The 16379-nt window shown below is 45.4% G+C and overlaps 1 protein-coding gene across 6 annotated transcripts in view; it reads left to right on the top strand.

Annotated features, from left to right (window-relative positions):
• Positions 1-16379, top strand: part of SH3PXD2A (SH3 and PX domains 2A) — a 279344-nt gene that overhangs the window by 171757 nt on the left and 91208 nt on the right. For 5 of the 6 annotated variants that reach the window (XM_075612535.1, XM_075612532.1, XM_075612531.1 and 2 more), the window contains one exon: positions 2468-2496. In XM_075612535.1, the coding sequence (XP_075468650.1) occupies positions 2468-2496 (29 nt within the window). Of the gene's footprint in view, positions 1-2423; positions 2497-16379 lie in introns of those variants that run through there. The other variant, XM_075612536.1, reaches the window with a different exon arrangement.

The following is a 16379-nucleotide window of genomic DNA, read 5'->3' as shown; positions in this document are numbered from 1 at the left end:
AAGGAAGTTTCACTTAAAATGTGCGTGCTTGGCACACACACATTTTTTTTTTTAAAAACGCTACAAGTAGGATATTGCTTGGTCTGCAGCTTTAAAACCACGTCTGATTTTTGGGTGCATTTTAGCTCTTGTGCCATCTCATGAACACCACCTGGGCCCGGAAGGGTTAGGTTAAAAAAAAGAAAATGAAGAAAAGGATAAACAGAAAAAAATGAAACGCAGATGTCTGAATTGATGGTTGAGTTTATCTTTTTTATTTCCAGCAGCAAACAGACTGATACTGTATTTGGGAAAGCAGACAATGACTGCGATACTGTAAAGTGGCTCCGGGGTAGGGGGGTGTATCACATGCTTTGGATTATTATCACAACATTATGAGGTTACATTCCAAGCTTCTCGCTTTCTCACGTTGAGTATGTAACCCACTGGGAGCCTGTGTGCGCTATGACTGACATCTGCTGTTGAAAGCACAAGTCACCCCCCAGCCGATGAAGCAAAATAAATGGCATATTGCTTAAAGTGTTTTATTATCTTTTTCTTTCCTCATCAAATAGCAACGTTTTTCTTGGCCAGCTCTCCGTGTTTTAGAACATAAAACAAGTTTGATGAGGTTGTTCTCTTCGGGCGGGTGCCCCGCTGGCGTTAGGGGTAGCTTTTAGGGGCCCATGCTATAGAGTTCTCCCCCCCCCCCCCCCCCCCTTCTAAAGGCAAACCATCCCCGTTAGAGCACTGTGCACTACGTGACATTAAGGTTAAGTACTTCCACATCACGTTTGGTTAGTAAATGGTTTGAAGAGAGGTGGCTCAGCATTCTCCTAAATCTTGGTCTGATGCAAACAGACCCGGGACGCTGCACTTCATATTCCTTTTATAAGCCATGTTTTTTCAGACTATTTTCATTTATCATGGGGTCGGAAAGGAAGTATGTTAGTGGCGACGAGTACAGCATATTGAAAGTTGATCTTTTTGATAGTTAAGGTATTTAGAAGTCTAATTAAATAGGAAACCTCTGCACTGCCGGACTTTGAAACCCCATTTTTTCTCCCCTTCAATGTAGTGCTTTAGTGACCCTTCTTACTCTCTCTGCAGTTATTCTTTACTTTCACTGTACTGAGGTAGCACACCAAGTATTTGCTCAGTGAATTCATGGGCTCTTGTGACCCATTTTGCAGTACAGAATATCTTAACCCTTTGGAGGCGATGTAGCAGAACAATTATATAGAATTATAGAAACGTGTTTCCGTTTAGCTGCAAATCCTAAATTCTGTGTTACGATGGAACACGTTTCTTACAGGTCTAGTATGTAAAATAAAACCTCCATAAATCACTTCAATCTAACGCTCTGTTTAGGAGATAAGGATGTGGAATATTAAGTGCCCGGGAGGTCAAAATGGAGCTCTCCCAGAGCCCCGTGCAGGCTAAAGTTACCATGGTAACCTCAGAAGCTGGAGCTCAATATCATGGTTTCTTACCGCAAAAGAAAGATCAGGACATGGTCAGGGGGCAGGATACTAACAGTTACAATTAGACTGTAAGCTCTTTGGGGCAGGGACTCCTTTTCCTTAATGTTACCTTTTATGTCTGAAGCTCTTCTTCCCACTGTTTGTTATTTGTTATTTATATGATTGTCACGCTTATTACTGCTGTAACGCGCGATGTACATTAATGGCGCTATATAAATAAAGACATACAGTACATACATACAGTATATGAATTACATTTATATAGGCATCTGGGGGGGAAGGGGCCTCTGCTTTATTATCATACATGTGTAACACTATATGTCATTGGCCTCTTTTGCATAGACAAATCTTCCTATTCGATGAGATGTTATCATGAACACACTGGTTAATAAAACAAAGCCTATTTTCTTTTGGATTCCAGTTTTCTGCTTGGAGTTGCTCTGCTTATGTATACAGAGCCTTTCCGACCCTCCCTAAGTAATGCTGCTGGATGATGAATGCTTGGGATCAACACATTGTTTCATTGTATTTCTGTGAAGCACCGAATAGAAATATTCCTTTCTACACTGAAGTATGCCACCATTTATCAAACACTAGACAATATTTTTTATCATGGAGCATACAATGCTATTTAAACAGAAGCCCAGGCACTAGAACGGCAGTGGTTCCCTGCAGCAGGGCTCAGCACCTCTGTGTACGTAACAATCCGTCAAAACGTCTTTTAAAACCAGGCAAAGCTCCCCCGTATAATTAGGGATGGTTCATTCTGTCTTGAGATGATCACATGGCTCTCTCGGTCCCATAGTACTGGAGCCGCAGCTGCCTGTAGCAACAAGATGCTGATGTGGTCCTGTCAATGCAATCTCCGTCACCACAGCCTCTAGCTAAAGCAGGGAGAGCTGACACAGAGGGGACTTTGCACTGTATGGGTGGGGCACTTCCTTTTTCCTGCCCCCCAATATCCCTTCACTAACCATGTCTATCTGCTGCTGTTTCTTTTTTAGGGATTATGAATCATCAAAGCGAAAATCAGGTAAGAGAAACCAGAACCTTTTTATTTTCTAGTCTGTGCCTTTCTCCTGTCTCCTGTTGCATGAGATTCCTTTGATCCCCATTCCCAAAAGAAAAACTAAATCTCACACGTGCATACTGTATGTGGCATTGGAAACAGTGGGGATTTCCGTGCAGAACTCTTGTCTGTCCTGAATGTATTTGACACTTTTAATCCCTGTCCTCAATATAACGATAGCATTCAAGGATGCAGCTGTCTGTCTTCTAAATCAGGGGGGCGCAACTCCAGTCCTCAAGCCCCCGCCCCCCTTCAAGCCAGGTTTTCAGGGTATCCCAGCTTCAGCAGCACAGCTGGTTCAATCAGTCTCCGACTGAGCCTCTGATTGAGCGACCTGTGCTGATGCAGGGACTGGTTGAGCCACCTGTGCTGAAGCAGAGACTGAGCGAAAGATTATCTTGAAAACCTGACTTGGGGAGGGGGGCTTGAGGGCCACAGTTGAGCCCCCCTGCTCTAATCTCTGTGATGTTCTAGCCTGTAAACACTGAGGATCTTTTTGAGAAATCCGTTTTGGTCGGCATATTCCTGAAATGGAGCCGCATCATGTGCTTCAAACTAGGAGATGATGTCTTATGACCCAATGGGGGGCTTTTCCTGACAGTAAATAGTGAGGGGTTACTGACTCGTGCCACTTTGCCATGTTTATGGAACATTTCACTCTCCTGTTGCTGCACTTTGATCCATCTGCCCAGTGCCCTGTGAAAAGACTGGTATTCCCCGGGGATCAGAATGCTTAATGTGTTGCATGGTTCCCCGGTCCCTGCTGCAGGGGAACAGATTTGCATGGATTGGTTATTTAATGTGCAGCTTGGGTTGCAGCCTTGCAATAAAAGCGCAATTGTAATAACGCTGTGGTCATCCCACCCAGTTATAAACTGCAAGAAAGCACCAGCAGTTCGTTCTCTGCATCGTGCAGATTGGAGCGACTTGTGAAAATCTTAGTGATTACTGACCTACTTAGTGCATTGGATCTGGATGGGATTTAGCGCAGGGGGCTCAACTCCGGTCCTCAAGACCCCTTCTATCGGTCTGGTTTTAAGGATATCCCAGCTTCAGTGGAAGACTGAGCCACTGATTGAGCCACCTGTGCTGACGCAGGGATATCCTTAAAATCTAACCTTGGATGGGTCTTCAGGACTGGAGTTGCCCACCACTGATTTAGTGGATTTGCTATCATTCTTGATCCATTTCTATGTTCGCTAACTGAGGTCATGTGATGTTGTGGCATTTGAAAGACACCTGCGTGTACAATTTTAAGTTCTTTGGTCCTAATGTAGCACACTTGTCCTATTTGCGTGAGAACTGATATAGATAGTTGTGTAATTGCCATGTTTCTAGAATGTACTGTTTTCTACAAAAATAGGAGGCATTAAAACTAGGATACTCACAATCAATGTAAGAAAGAATATTCTTTCCTGAAGGTGCCTTCACACTGAAATAATTCCCAGTCAAATGGTTATTGTCAGAAGTTGGCCTTATGACATGATTGCACTGTTGACAAGCACCTTCTCTCTTCCCCTTTAAGTCAAACCTTAACACTCCCCTCCTAAATGAAGCATTTCAATGGCCCAGACTAATGGCTACTGTACCACACCCATAGTCACGCCTACAAAGCACTGCCATCTACAGCACTTATTCCCCCACCTGCCGTCTCTGTAAGTCTCCCAGCATACCGCTTAGATTGTAAGCTCTCTGTGGCACGGATTTCCTTTCCTATTGCCGGATTTTGTTGGTACAGCCCAACCCCCCTATAAAGCTGTGCTTGGGGTCCAAAGAATCACATCGCGTTATAAGCAAATCGCATTAGAAATAATGTACAATTGTATGCGTTGTACAATAAAGTATTTAAGATACCAATAATCGTGTTGTAAAGTATTCATAAATACGAAAAATTGGGAGCCACGGTTACATCGCATTATAAGCGGATTTGCGTTATAACGGGGTTGAGCTGTACTTATTGTATTATCATTTCCTGTACTACACGTTCTTTTTTTTGTTAAGGTGCTGAGTACATTGTGGGTGCTATATAACGAAAAATATACAGAACATACATACCACGGAATAGGACGTTTGGCTGCGGCCTCTTGGTCGCAACCAAATTGCCACAAGCATTCCGCCACCAGGACAACTCTCCGCCATCCTCGGATTGGACTTGTGGGATCTCTCCAGCCTCCGCCGCTCAACCGGCATTTGTGAGCGCGCCCGTGCATGCGCCCAACCAGGATACATTTTTACATTTCCCGCAGGAAATGAAAAATATCGTCCCGGCTGGGCGCACGCACGGGCGCGCTCACAAATGCCAGCAGAGCGGTGGCGACTGGGGAGACGGCCCTGCGGCTGGGGAGACGGCCCTGCGGCTGGGGAGACGGCCCTGCGGCTGGGGAGACGGCCCTGCGGCTGGGGAGACGGCCCTGATGCTGGGGAGACGGCCCTGATGCTGGGGAGACGGCCCTGATGCTGGAGAGACGGCCCTGATGCTGGGGAGACGGCCCTGATGCTGGGGAGACGGCCCTGATGCTGGGGAGACGGCCCTGATGCTGGAGAGACGGCCCTGATGCTGGAGAGACGGCCCTGATGCTGGAGAGACGGCCCTGATGCTGGGGAGACGGCCCTGCGGCTGGGGAGACGGACCTGATGCTGGGGAGACGGCCCTGATGCTGGGGAGACGGCCCTGCGGCTGGGGAGACGGCCCTGCGGCTGGGGAGACGGCCCTGCGGCTGGGGAGACGGCCCTGATGCTGGGGAGACGGCCCTGCGGCTGGGGAGACGGCCCTGATGCTGGAGAGACGGCCCTGATGCTGGGGAGACGGCCCTGATGCTGGGGAGACGGCCCTGATGCTGGGGAGACGGCCCTGATGCTGGAGAGACGGCCCTGATGCTGGGGAGACGGCCCTGATGCTGGAGAGACGGCCCTGATGCTGGAGAGACGGCCCTGATGCTTGAGAGACGGCCCTGATGCTGGGGAGACGGCCCTGATGCTGGGGAGACGGCCCTGATGCTGGAGAGACGGCCCTGCGGCTGGGGAGATCTGCAGCTGGGGAGATCTGCGGCTGGGGAGATCTGCGGCTGGAGAGATCTGCGGCTGGGGAGATCTGCGGCTGGGGGAGATCTGCGGCTGGGGGAGATCTGCGGCTGGAGAGATCTGCGGCTGCACTCACAAATGCCGGCGGCGGAGATGGGGAGATCCTCCGAGGACATTTAGAAATGGTGGATGGCGGCAAGTTGTCCTGGCAGCGGAGCGCTGGTGTCGATTTGGTGGCAGCCACACGTCTTAGACTGTACACACTGCACACACTGCACACACTGCACACACTGTACATACATGACTGGGTATAAAGCAGATCTTTTATAGCAATCCTGGATCAGGCTCGGATATCCTGTATAGTTATTTTTAATCGTAGTCTTGTCTATATGGCTACTATAGATGCTATAGTATATAGTACTATAGATGCTTATTTAGCCAGCAGGAATTAAACCAGGTTCCCCTGATTCAAACTCAGTGTCAGTGTTTAGCGAGTCCGTGTCGCTGCTCACTGAGCTGCTCCTTTATATCAGTGCAACATGCACGAGATTGATAATCCCATTAGCATCAATAGAATGAGACAGAACATTGTCTTTTGCATTCCTTAATTAAAAAATCCCATAATGGGCTAATCCATTGAAATCCAAAGGGTGCCATAAGCAGGGTTGCCGTGTGCCATAATGCCATGGGCCATAATGCCATGTGCCATAAGCAGGGTTGCCACCTCTCCGGGTTTGACCCGGAGACTCCGGGTTTCAGGTACTTTCCCATGCGCTACGGGTTTAGCCCGTCAATCTCCAGGTGGCGGTGTGCTGCTGCGGCGGCCGCGTCTCCGGCATTCTCCGGTATTCTTCTGCAGTTCCCCCTCCAACTGCACTGAACATGGCTGCGCGGTGTCATATGACGCCGCGTTGCCATGGCCACGTGACGCCGCATAGCGTCATGATGTCACGTAGCATCCCATTGCCATGACAACGCGCCATATGACGCCGCGCAGCCATGTTCACTGCAGTTGGAGGGGGATTTGCCGCAGGATGTCGGGAGACGCCGCTGCAGCACGCTGCCAAGTAAGGGAATTATTTCCCCCCCCCCCCCCCGGGTTCGCCATCAGTTGAAGGTGGCGACCCTGGCCATAAGCTACACGTGTATTTCCTGAAGAAAAGGCCCGCTCAACTGAGAAGTTACAGTAGTCTTACTTACATCTTGATGCAGAAGGAGGGCGGCAGATATGTATGTTGTTTTTCTAAACGGTTACTTGAACATACAAGCTTTATAGTGGCAGCTATGCCATTAAAACCTAAACTTTTCCTGTGCTCTGTAGTGCGAAAAAAGAAAGATTCAAAGGCGAGAATAGTGGTCGTTACACTCAGGTTTGGCCCCTAATAATAATAATAATAAATTGTTCAATTTGATCAAACGTGGCAGGCACTGAAATGAAAGGGTTATTATTTTATGAGATAACACAGAGAAATGCAGTTAACGTGTCATTATTGTTACCAGCTGGAGGAAATAGAGTTTGTCTAATGAAGTTAAAAGTCCACCAGCCTTCAGTCTCAGGCCCTTATTCAATGTGCTGTAGAGCTGCTTCCCAGCGCTGGTAAAGAGTTCAGCTCCATTCAAAGGAATAGGACTCGCATATTCCCCACCGTGAGGAAGAGCTTCATAGCAGAATGAGAATGTGCCTCCAACATCCATCTAATACCGGGTACAATGAATGTATTGGTATCACTGAAGTCAATACATTGCAGCATTGTAAATTAACTAGTGTCCCAAAAATGACATAGGAGGAGGAAACAGTGCAGTAATGTTCCTTAAAGCTGCAGTCCAAGCGGTCGTTTATTTATGTTTCTTTTCAATTCAGTATGTGCATCAATACAATCTGCACACTGACAAGTGATTAGCTAAGTTGCCGATCGATCCGTTCTCCTGTCATCGATCGCTGAAGATTCGGCTCGGGGTCAATAAATGCATCTTGGGTCCTCTTCGGCCAAAGTTCTGTGAGGAAGATCATGTGACCCCAGGCAGGCCCTAGATTAAATTGGTTCACTGATAGAGAGGGCAGGGCTCAAAAGGTGGCGCTGTTTCAGAAGGGGGTGGGACTTTGTAAATGGTTTCTATAGGAACAAAAATGCTTGTTACATTAGAATACATTAAAAATGTCTTTAAAATTGTGTATTTTTTATTTTTTAATGCTTCAAGTATTTTCTCATAGTACAGAACTGATTTATTTAAAAAAAACAACAACAAAAAACACATAGGAAATTGCTTGAACTGCAGCTTTAAATCCACTGCCAACATGATATGGGATGTATTGCTCATACATGGCTGGTGCCCTGAGTTATGAAATCATAAGTGTAATAAGTTATGTCTCCCCCCCTCCCCCCCCCCCCCTCTAGGTCTTGTATGTAACATGTACAAACTGTAGGCTCAATTGTGGCACTGGTATTGACACACTATAACTAGTGAATGGTCAGGAACCACTTTGTCCTTGGGTGACCAGTGCATGAACAATGCATAATAATCCTGCTAATGACCACAGGGAGTTATGTTTTTTTGTATGCAACATTATTTCGTTCAGTTACCTTGTTTCTTTACACACTATGTCCCTTCGTCCTCTTTGACATTTATCTGAACATTGCATTTTGCCTGTTACATTTAGCATTACAATACAACACCAAAGGGAGAGAGAACTCGACATAAAGGACGTATTGATTCATGATGTTTTGACATGTTTGCCTTGGATGGTGATTTCATTGAGCAGCTGAATGCAAAGGATTGTATTGTCCTTCACAGCCTGTGTCCCATGACAAGAATTTATATTCAAGGCGAATGTGAAATAAGATGCAAACTATTTCACCTAAAAAACAGTCTTAATGCAGCCTTGTTTTCTTGCATTAAACACAGAAGTCACGGAGAACGTTTGGGAGTAAAATGCATTTCTTGTTCTAACTGATAGTCTCAATCATTGCACACGATAGACGGGGGAGCAGTAACGTGGTTTTAGTTTGCTAGTTACATGATAAAATATTTTATGTTAAAGGTTTAACATTTTCTTCTATTCTCCAAATAATTAAGTTTTCACAGTCAGCATATGCCATTACTTTTTATTATTATTACAGTATTATTATTTCTTTTAACTACTGCACCACAGAGGTTATGCTCTCTTGTTACTTTAGCAACAATGTACAGTATGTATCGTTTTATGGCACCAACAGTGTACGTGGCGCTTTACAAAATTACAATACAAGGTAAATAAATTACAAACAATGGGGATAAGCGCAACAGATACATGGCAACATACGGCAAAGCGAGACCCTGCCCCGAAGAGCTTACAATCTAAATGAATTTTGAGAGACTTGCAGACACGGTAGAAATGAAAGTGCATGATTAAAAATGCTTCTTTTAAAAGGTAAATTTTTAGCTTGGCTTTGAATCCAGAAAGTGAAGGTGTTTGACGAATATTGAGTGGAAGAACGCTCCATAGGTAGGGAGGGATTGAAAAGGGCCACTTGTGAATACTCTCCTGGCTTCCTTTGAAAGCCGACCAATTCCACTTCCTGGTTGCCAGTTCAATGTGCTCTGTGCACAAAAAGGACACACCTGAGACACCTTGGAGAGATGCTAATAGGATATGCAAAGTATAGGAAGGAAGCCGGGGGGAGTGTCCACAACAAGTATGATTAGCCACAGGTGGGAGCAGTAGAGCTTAAACTTTGCTGTGATAGTGGCTGTGAGATAGTTCAATGTTAAAGCTGTTATCCTATACAGCAGAGGCTGTGGGTTCTGTCCCTGTTGGGCCCGACACTACTATCCCCTTTCATCACAAAGGAGCCTTAGGCTGCGGCTCCGCTGTCTGCGCTGTACGCGCCCCTGGCAGGCTGGCGGCACGTGCAGCTCTGATCCCCGGTCTGCAGTGAGCTGCAGGGGGAAAGATGGGGGGGATGTGACGGAGGCGTGGCGGAGGGCGCAGCAATGGTGTCACCCAGCAGGTTCGTCGTCATTGGCTGAGCCGCTGGGGGCGTGGCCACCGCGCTCGTCGTGAGTATTGAGCTCAATTTTCCTGTCTTCAGGAAAAACTGGCCGCGCAGCACGGCGGCTACCCCTTGTAGTGGGCCCGGCCCCATTGTGGGGCGGCTCTTGTCTGACGGGCGCTGCAGCAGGGACCTGGCCTTAGGCTTGTCAGTATATGTCTTATGGAAATCTTTTAGGTGGTGTGGGGTTAGTCATTTAAATATACTTTGCATATCTCCCAGGTATCGAGGGTGGGCTCCTTTTTTTTAGCACAGTTTCCTCTCCATATGTGATTTGGAGAGAGGATTGAGGGGATATATATTGGAAAGGGACAATTAGCTGCAGTTCAGCCACTGAGGGACAGTTGGCCATGGAGATAGAAGTGAAACAGGCACACGGACTCACAAATCAACGGGAAACCATGGTCATTTTGGCACAATAAATTTCCGTTGATTTGCAAGTCAGTGCGCCTCAATTTTCCCCTAATGGAAAGTTGGCCATGGCCATTTTGCCCCTGAGATAGGATTAGGGGCTATGATGTTTCAGGTTAGCGGTTTAGGGTTAGGATTACCTGCAGTGGTGAATTGTCCTGGTGGCCAACTGTCTCACAGTAAAATGGCCACTGCTAATTGTCGGAGACCCCGGTGGAAAGGGACCATTAGCTGTTTTCGGATTGGTACATTTGGCTGCGACTGACCCACCGCAACCAACTTCCACCGGCATTTAGCCACAGGGGGACCCGCAGCCACTGGATCCTCTGCTGCCGCCGGCCGCTTCTAGAGAATGTACGTTTTAGGGGTTTTGGCAGGTAGGGTAGGAGATTAATTTTAGGGGTTTGGGTAGGGAATTAACTTTAGGGGGTTTGGCGGTTAGGGTAGGGGATTAACTTTAGGGTGTTTGGCAGTTAGGGTAGGGGATTCACTTTAGGGGTTTTAGTGGGTAGGGGATTCACTTTAGGGGGTTTGGTGGTTAGGGTAGGGGATTCACTTTAGGGGTTTTAGTGGGTAGGGGATTAACTTTAGGGGGTTTGGCGGTTAGGGTAGGGGATTAACTTTAGGGGGTTTGGCGGTTAGGGTAGGGGATTAACTTTAGGAAGTTTGGCGGTTAGGGGAGGGGGTTCATTTAAGAGGTTTCAGGTGTTAGGGTGAGGGGTCTTAGGGTAAGGGGTTAAGGTTTTTAGGGTAGGGGGAAGCGTTAGTATTAGGGTTAAGGTTAGGTGGTTTTAGGGTAAGGTTAGAGACTTACCTTAGCGGCGAAGTGGCCGGCGGCTGATTGTCCTGGTGAGCGGTGAGCCGCGGCTAAACGCCAGCGAAACGGTCGTGACTAGATGTCCTAGACCGGCTGTTTCGCCCCTGAGGTAGGATTAGGGGTGTTTAGGGTTAAGGTTAGGGTTACCTGCGGCGGCACACTGTCCTAGCGGGTAACTGTCCTGGTATCTGTGGCTAAGTGATATATATATATATATATATATATATATATATATATATATATATATATATATATATATATATATATATATATATATATATATATATATATATATATACACAGTGGTTGACTTCAGGTAGCGCATCGTTAAGTAAATAATGACGTTCTGTGGATCTGGGTCTAAGCTGGGGAGGGCTGTGAGGTACAAAGCGCACGGATGAGACGACCTTTGGTTGAGCGTAAGGTGAGTAGGGGTGTCAGGAGATATCGGGGTTGCAGGATTTAAAAGGAAATGTGCATATTAATATAATCAATTGTTAACTGGCACATTCAAAAATAAATATATATAAAGTGCTATAGCTATGGCTGAGTCTTTAAGATCTAATTTTCCCCTGCAAAATAAAAGAAAATGGATAAGGAGCTAATCAGATAATAGTGGTCAGTTACAAACACTGTAGTTTAAAATGTAAAAACCCACCCATTTTTACAATACTGACAATTAGAGATAAGTGATTTTTTTTAAAAATCTGCTTGGCCGGTTCCTTTGATGCGCAGATCACTCTCCAAAAGAGCAATCAGCAATGAGAAGGAGAGAGAGACTTTTCTCATTTAATTAGCAGTCGCTATATATATATATATATATATATATATATATATATATATATATATATATATATATATATATATATATATATATATATATATATATCTCCCTTCAAGCGTCCCTCCAAATAAATTAGTGAGACACGCCTGTGCTGTAAAAGGAGCACACCTGAGAGATAAGCTAATGACTATGCAAAGTATATTTAAATTAGTCCCGTCCCACACTTCCTAAAAGGATTTCCATCCCAACTATATAGAGTTGATAATAAGCAGTGTGAGCTAAACCAGTTGATGGGTAGTATCGCTGTCACGTCCTACTTTTGAGCCATCTGCCACTGTGCCAGATACATACTGAATTGAAATACTTAATTTTACAATAAAGGCATAATTATTCTTTATTGCCTTCCATTCATACCTCATTTAATGCAAGATGCGATCTTTTTTTGCCTTTGCAGCTACTGCATGACATTGGGCACTATTGCTAAGCCTACTGTCTACAAGCACTCCTAAATCGTTCTCCATCAAGGATTAACCTAATTTTGCCCCATTTAATTTATAAGTAGCTTGTTTATTCTTGTTTTCCAAATGCATAACCTTATATTTATCTGTATTAAACCTAATCTGCCATCTCCCTGCCCAAGGTTTCACTCTATTAAAGTTGAAAATACATCCTGCTCTGATTTTACTACAGTACCTTACATAATTTAGTGTCATCAGTAAAGATGGAGACTTTGCTCTCTATGCCAACCTTAAGGTAATTACTAAACAAGTTAAAAAACAGGGGTCCCAGTACCGACCCTTGAGAGACTCCACTTACAACTTTAGCCCAACTGAAAAGGTTCCATTTATGACAACTCTCTGTTGCTTATCCTTCAATCAGTTTTCAATCCAGGTGCAAATATTTTTAGAGACCAATTTCCTTTATTTTGTACACTAACGTCTTGTGTGACACCATATCAAAGCTCCTTAAGAACTCTTGAGTGTATGCCATCAGGGCCGGGTGCTTTATTTACCTTTTATTTTATCAAGCCACCTATGCGCTTCTTCCTCAGTTAACCAATTGTTTGTTAATATAAAGGTTGTGGCTGCGTCCTTGTGCAATATGTTTGCCCTTGGTTTCCCCTTAGTAAATGCAAAGGCAAATCATTTATTTAATACCTCTGCCTTTTCCTTATCTCCAATAATGTACCTGTATCACCGAGAGAGAAAGGGAGATGACAAAGAGCTGCCCCTAAGATTCAAATTGGGTTTACCCTCTTTGTAGGCTGCTCTACGCTTCTCCTTCAGCCCACTACACTTTCTGTTAAATAAGTATTTGGTGTTTTCAGTATGGGTCAAATTTTCCACCCCTAAAAATGAGCATGTATTAGTGACCTATATTATTTTTTAATTTTACGCACTTGTATATAATCCCATCCCCGAAGTTCATTTTTGTATTAGGTCATCTGAACCAAAGCTCCGCAGTGTATAATTTTATGTGGTGCTACCCCGGATGGGCTTTAAGCAACCGTTACATCCAATATAAGACTCCTCACCCTAGTAGTGGTTTTTCTCTTTATAGTTTGATTCAGTTGAAGGTGTGATCGAATAAGGTAATCTTTCAGGATTCGATAAAAGGGGGTTGAAGATGTCACTTCTCTAAGGCAGTGGTTTTCAACCTTTTTTTTGTTTAGGGAACCCCAGAATTAGATTTTGAAATTCTGGGGAACCCCAAATCTTGCCCAGTCTCTCGCCCCCCCTTCTCGCTCTTGCGCACGTGCACTCTCCCATTTACACCCATACACCCACTTTCACTTACAATCACATACTCTCCCACTTGCACACACACTCCCACTTACACACACACACTCCCACTTACACACACACACTCCCAATAACACACACAAACACACACGCACTCCCCCCCACACACACACACTCCCACTTACACACACACACACACACACACACACACACACACACACACACACACACACACACACACACTCCCACTTAAACACAGACTCTCCCACTTACACACACACTCCCACTTACAACACATTCCCCCACACACTCCCACTTATACACACACACACACACACACACACACACACACACACACACACACACACACACACACACACAAACTAACACACACTCCTACACTCTCCCACATAAACCCACTCTCCCACTTATACACACACACTCTCCCACTTACACACACACACACTCTGACCTCCTGTCCAGACCAGTTCAGGAGTGAAGCTCTTTGAATGTGTTCCCCCCTTCTCCCCCTTTCCCTGCGAGAGTGCGCGCCGACTGGAGCAGGCAGATAGGATAGCAGTGAGCTGCCCGCTGCTGTTGCTGAGCTCGGGAGATGCAAAGTCACTGCTCTGCACCCCCGGTCCTGGGACAGTTGGGAGAGTTGACTCAGCTCCCCTCCCCACCCCCTGGTGGCCACGGAACCCCTGAGGGGTGCTTGCGGAATCCAGGGTTCCGCGGAACCTCGGTTGAAAACCACTGCTCTAAGCTTTGCACCCTCTCCTAGCAGCAGAGGGATCTGTGCTTCTAGTTAAAGTAAAGTAGCAATCTGTCTATAACCGGTGGTGGCAACTCAAGTCCTCAAGGTCCACCAACATGTCAGGTTTTCGGGATAGCTCTGTTTGAGCACAGGTGGCTCAATCTTTGACTGAACCACTGATTGAGCCACCTGTGCTGAAGCAGGGATAGCCTGAAAACCTGACCTTGAGGACTGGAGTTGTCCTTCCCTGATCTTTAGGACTCATTTCTGTATACATCCGTGAGCAACAAAGTCTTATGGGGACATTTTTATATATTTTATTTGGAGATCTAAAGGAGGAAAAAAACCTGTTTCAAGGGTTATCCCTTTTATCAGGTGCAAAATACTCCTGACATTTGGGATACCCCATGAAACGTGGCTTTTAATTGCCAAATTAAATATCTCAATGCCCATTTGGGACTACGTTGTTCAAGGATGTGTACAGCAGTGTATCCTGTAGACAGATGTTCGCCATTTTAAACAGAGACTAGGATGGCGTTGTTCACTTAGGCCTTGATTATACCGGCTGCGGCGGGTGCGTGTGTTCAATCAGGGCGATCCGCACACGCGACCTGCACTGCAGGCGGGAGGCGTGGCGGAGGCGTGGCCGTGAGCGGTTCGCCCTCATTGGCTGAACCGCTCACGTGACGCGGCCGCTGTGCGGCAATATCAAAAATGAAAATCTGTTTGGGAGAAGCACGTGCGGTCGCTCTGCAGCGCTCGCTGTATAGGCAAGTACATTACATTATATTGATTTGTTCCGGAGTCCCACACCCGGCCGCCTCCGGTATAAGCACGACCTTGTCTGGTACCACTAAGGAGAATGTTAATACTTACCTGAATACAAGCGAGTGTGGTGCACTACCTGGATTCATAGTTAAAACAGCAATACCCTCCAGATATCATTTTTAACCTGGTTAGATCCAATTCTCTTCCGCAGTTCTCCCAGCCCTAGGATCCCCCCAGCTGTTGAGAACATATACGTCTTATTTATGTCCGTTCTCTAAAAAATAAAAAGAAGACCGCACCAAAGATGGCCTTGGTGCCACCAATAGGAATGACTTTCTGTTGGGCACTGGAGTGAGACTGAGCCCGGCAGACACACTGCTTTCTCGGACAAGTATTCATATCTTGATTTGCAATGTCATTTCTTGGCAGCTAGGTGGTCCCCAGAACAGGGAGCATGTCGGGGACCTTGGATTTAACATGAAAAGAACAACAAAACTCGAGTAGCACAAAGTGCTGCTTTCATGTAGATTAGTCAAATTGGAAACCCGTAACTTAAGCGGCCACATGTAATATTTCCCGTGTAGCATTTGTTCTAAGCATAATCTTTGTTTGTTAAAAGAACATTTGTTATATGTTCTAGATCATAAGGGGCCAACTCCAGTCCCCAAGGGCCACCACCAGGCCATGCACTGGGGATATCCCTGCTTCAGCAGGAGGTGGCTCTATCCGTGGCTCAGTCACTGACTGAGCCACCTGTGCTGAAGCAGGGATATCCTTAAAACCTGACCTGTTGTTGGCCCTTAAGGACTGCAGTTGGCCGCCCGCGTTCTAGATAATAAACCACAAAGAGCAATCATTGATTAAGATTGTAAGCTGTTCAGACCAGGGCCTCCCTTTGCCCTATGTTGTCATTTACTTGTTGCACTTATCCCCATTGTTTGTACTTTTATTGTAATAGTGTAAAGCGCTGATTACTGTGTGCCACTATATAAATAAAAGGAGGATACATAGATATTCAATGCATAACTGGCTTCGGTAATGAAGAGGGTTAAGTGCTGCGGTTTATGACATAAGTCATATAACACTGAATTATTTTCCTATAAAACTGTCAGGAAATGTTATCATACACTCCCAGTTTAAAATGGTTCATTGCAACAGCTACAATGAAATGAACAACGTTGCACAGCACCCTAAGGATAGAAGGACCAGATCTGTGCGCAATTCTCCGTTTATTGTATGTGGTGTTCAACTTTTTATCAAGTTGTAAGAATTGTAATGCAGAAAAATGTTATATTCAGTCCCCTTTTCGGCCTTTGTTCCCTGGCACCCGCGTCAGGGAGTTCCACAAATAACATTGTTAATAGTGAAATAATAAATATGTTACTTCTCTTGATACAATTTTTCTTTATCCATAATGTTTTTTTTAACTTTACAACAAAATGTTTGTTTTTGTAATGTTTGTTTTTTTTATACCATGGCATATGTTATACTATAGTTCTAATTCCCATAACAATTA

This window comes from Ascaphus truei, chromosome 8 (genome assembly GCF_040206685.1).
Source record: "Ascaphus truei isolate aAscTru1 chromosome 8, aAscTru1.hap1, whole genome shotgun sequence".
Lineage (NCBI taxonomy): Eukaryota > Metazoa > Chordata > Amphibia > Anura > Ascaphidae > Ascaphus > Ascaphus truei.
This window is presented reverse-complemented; position numbering and strand designations above follow the sequence as displayed.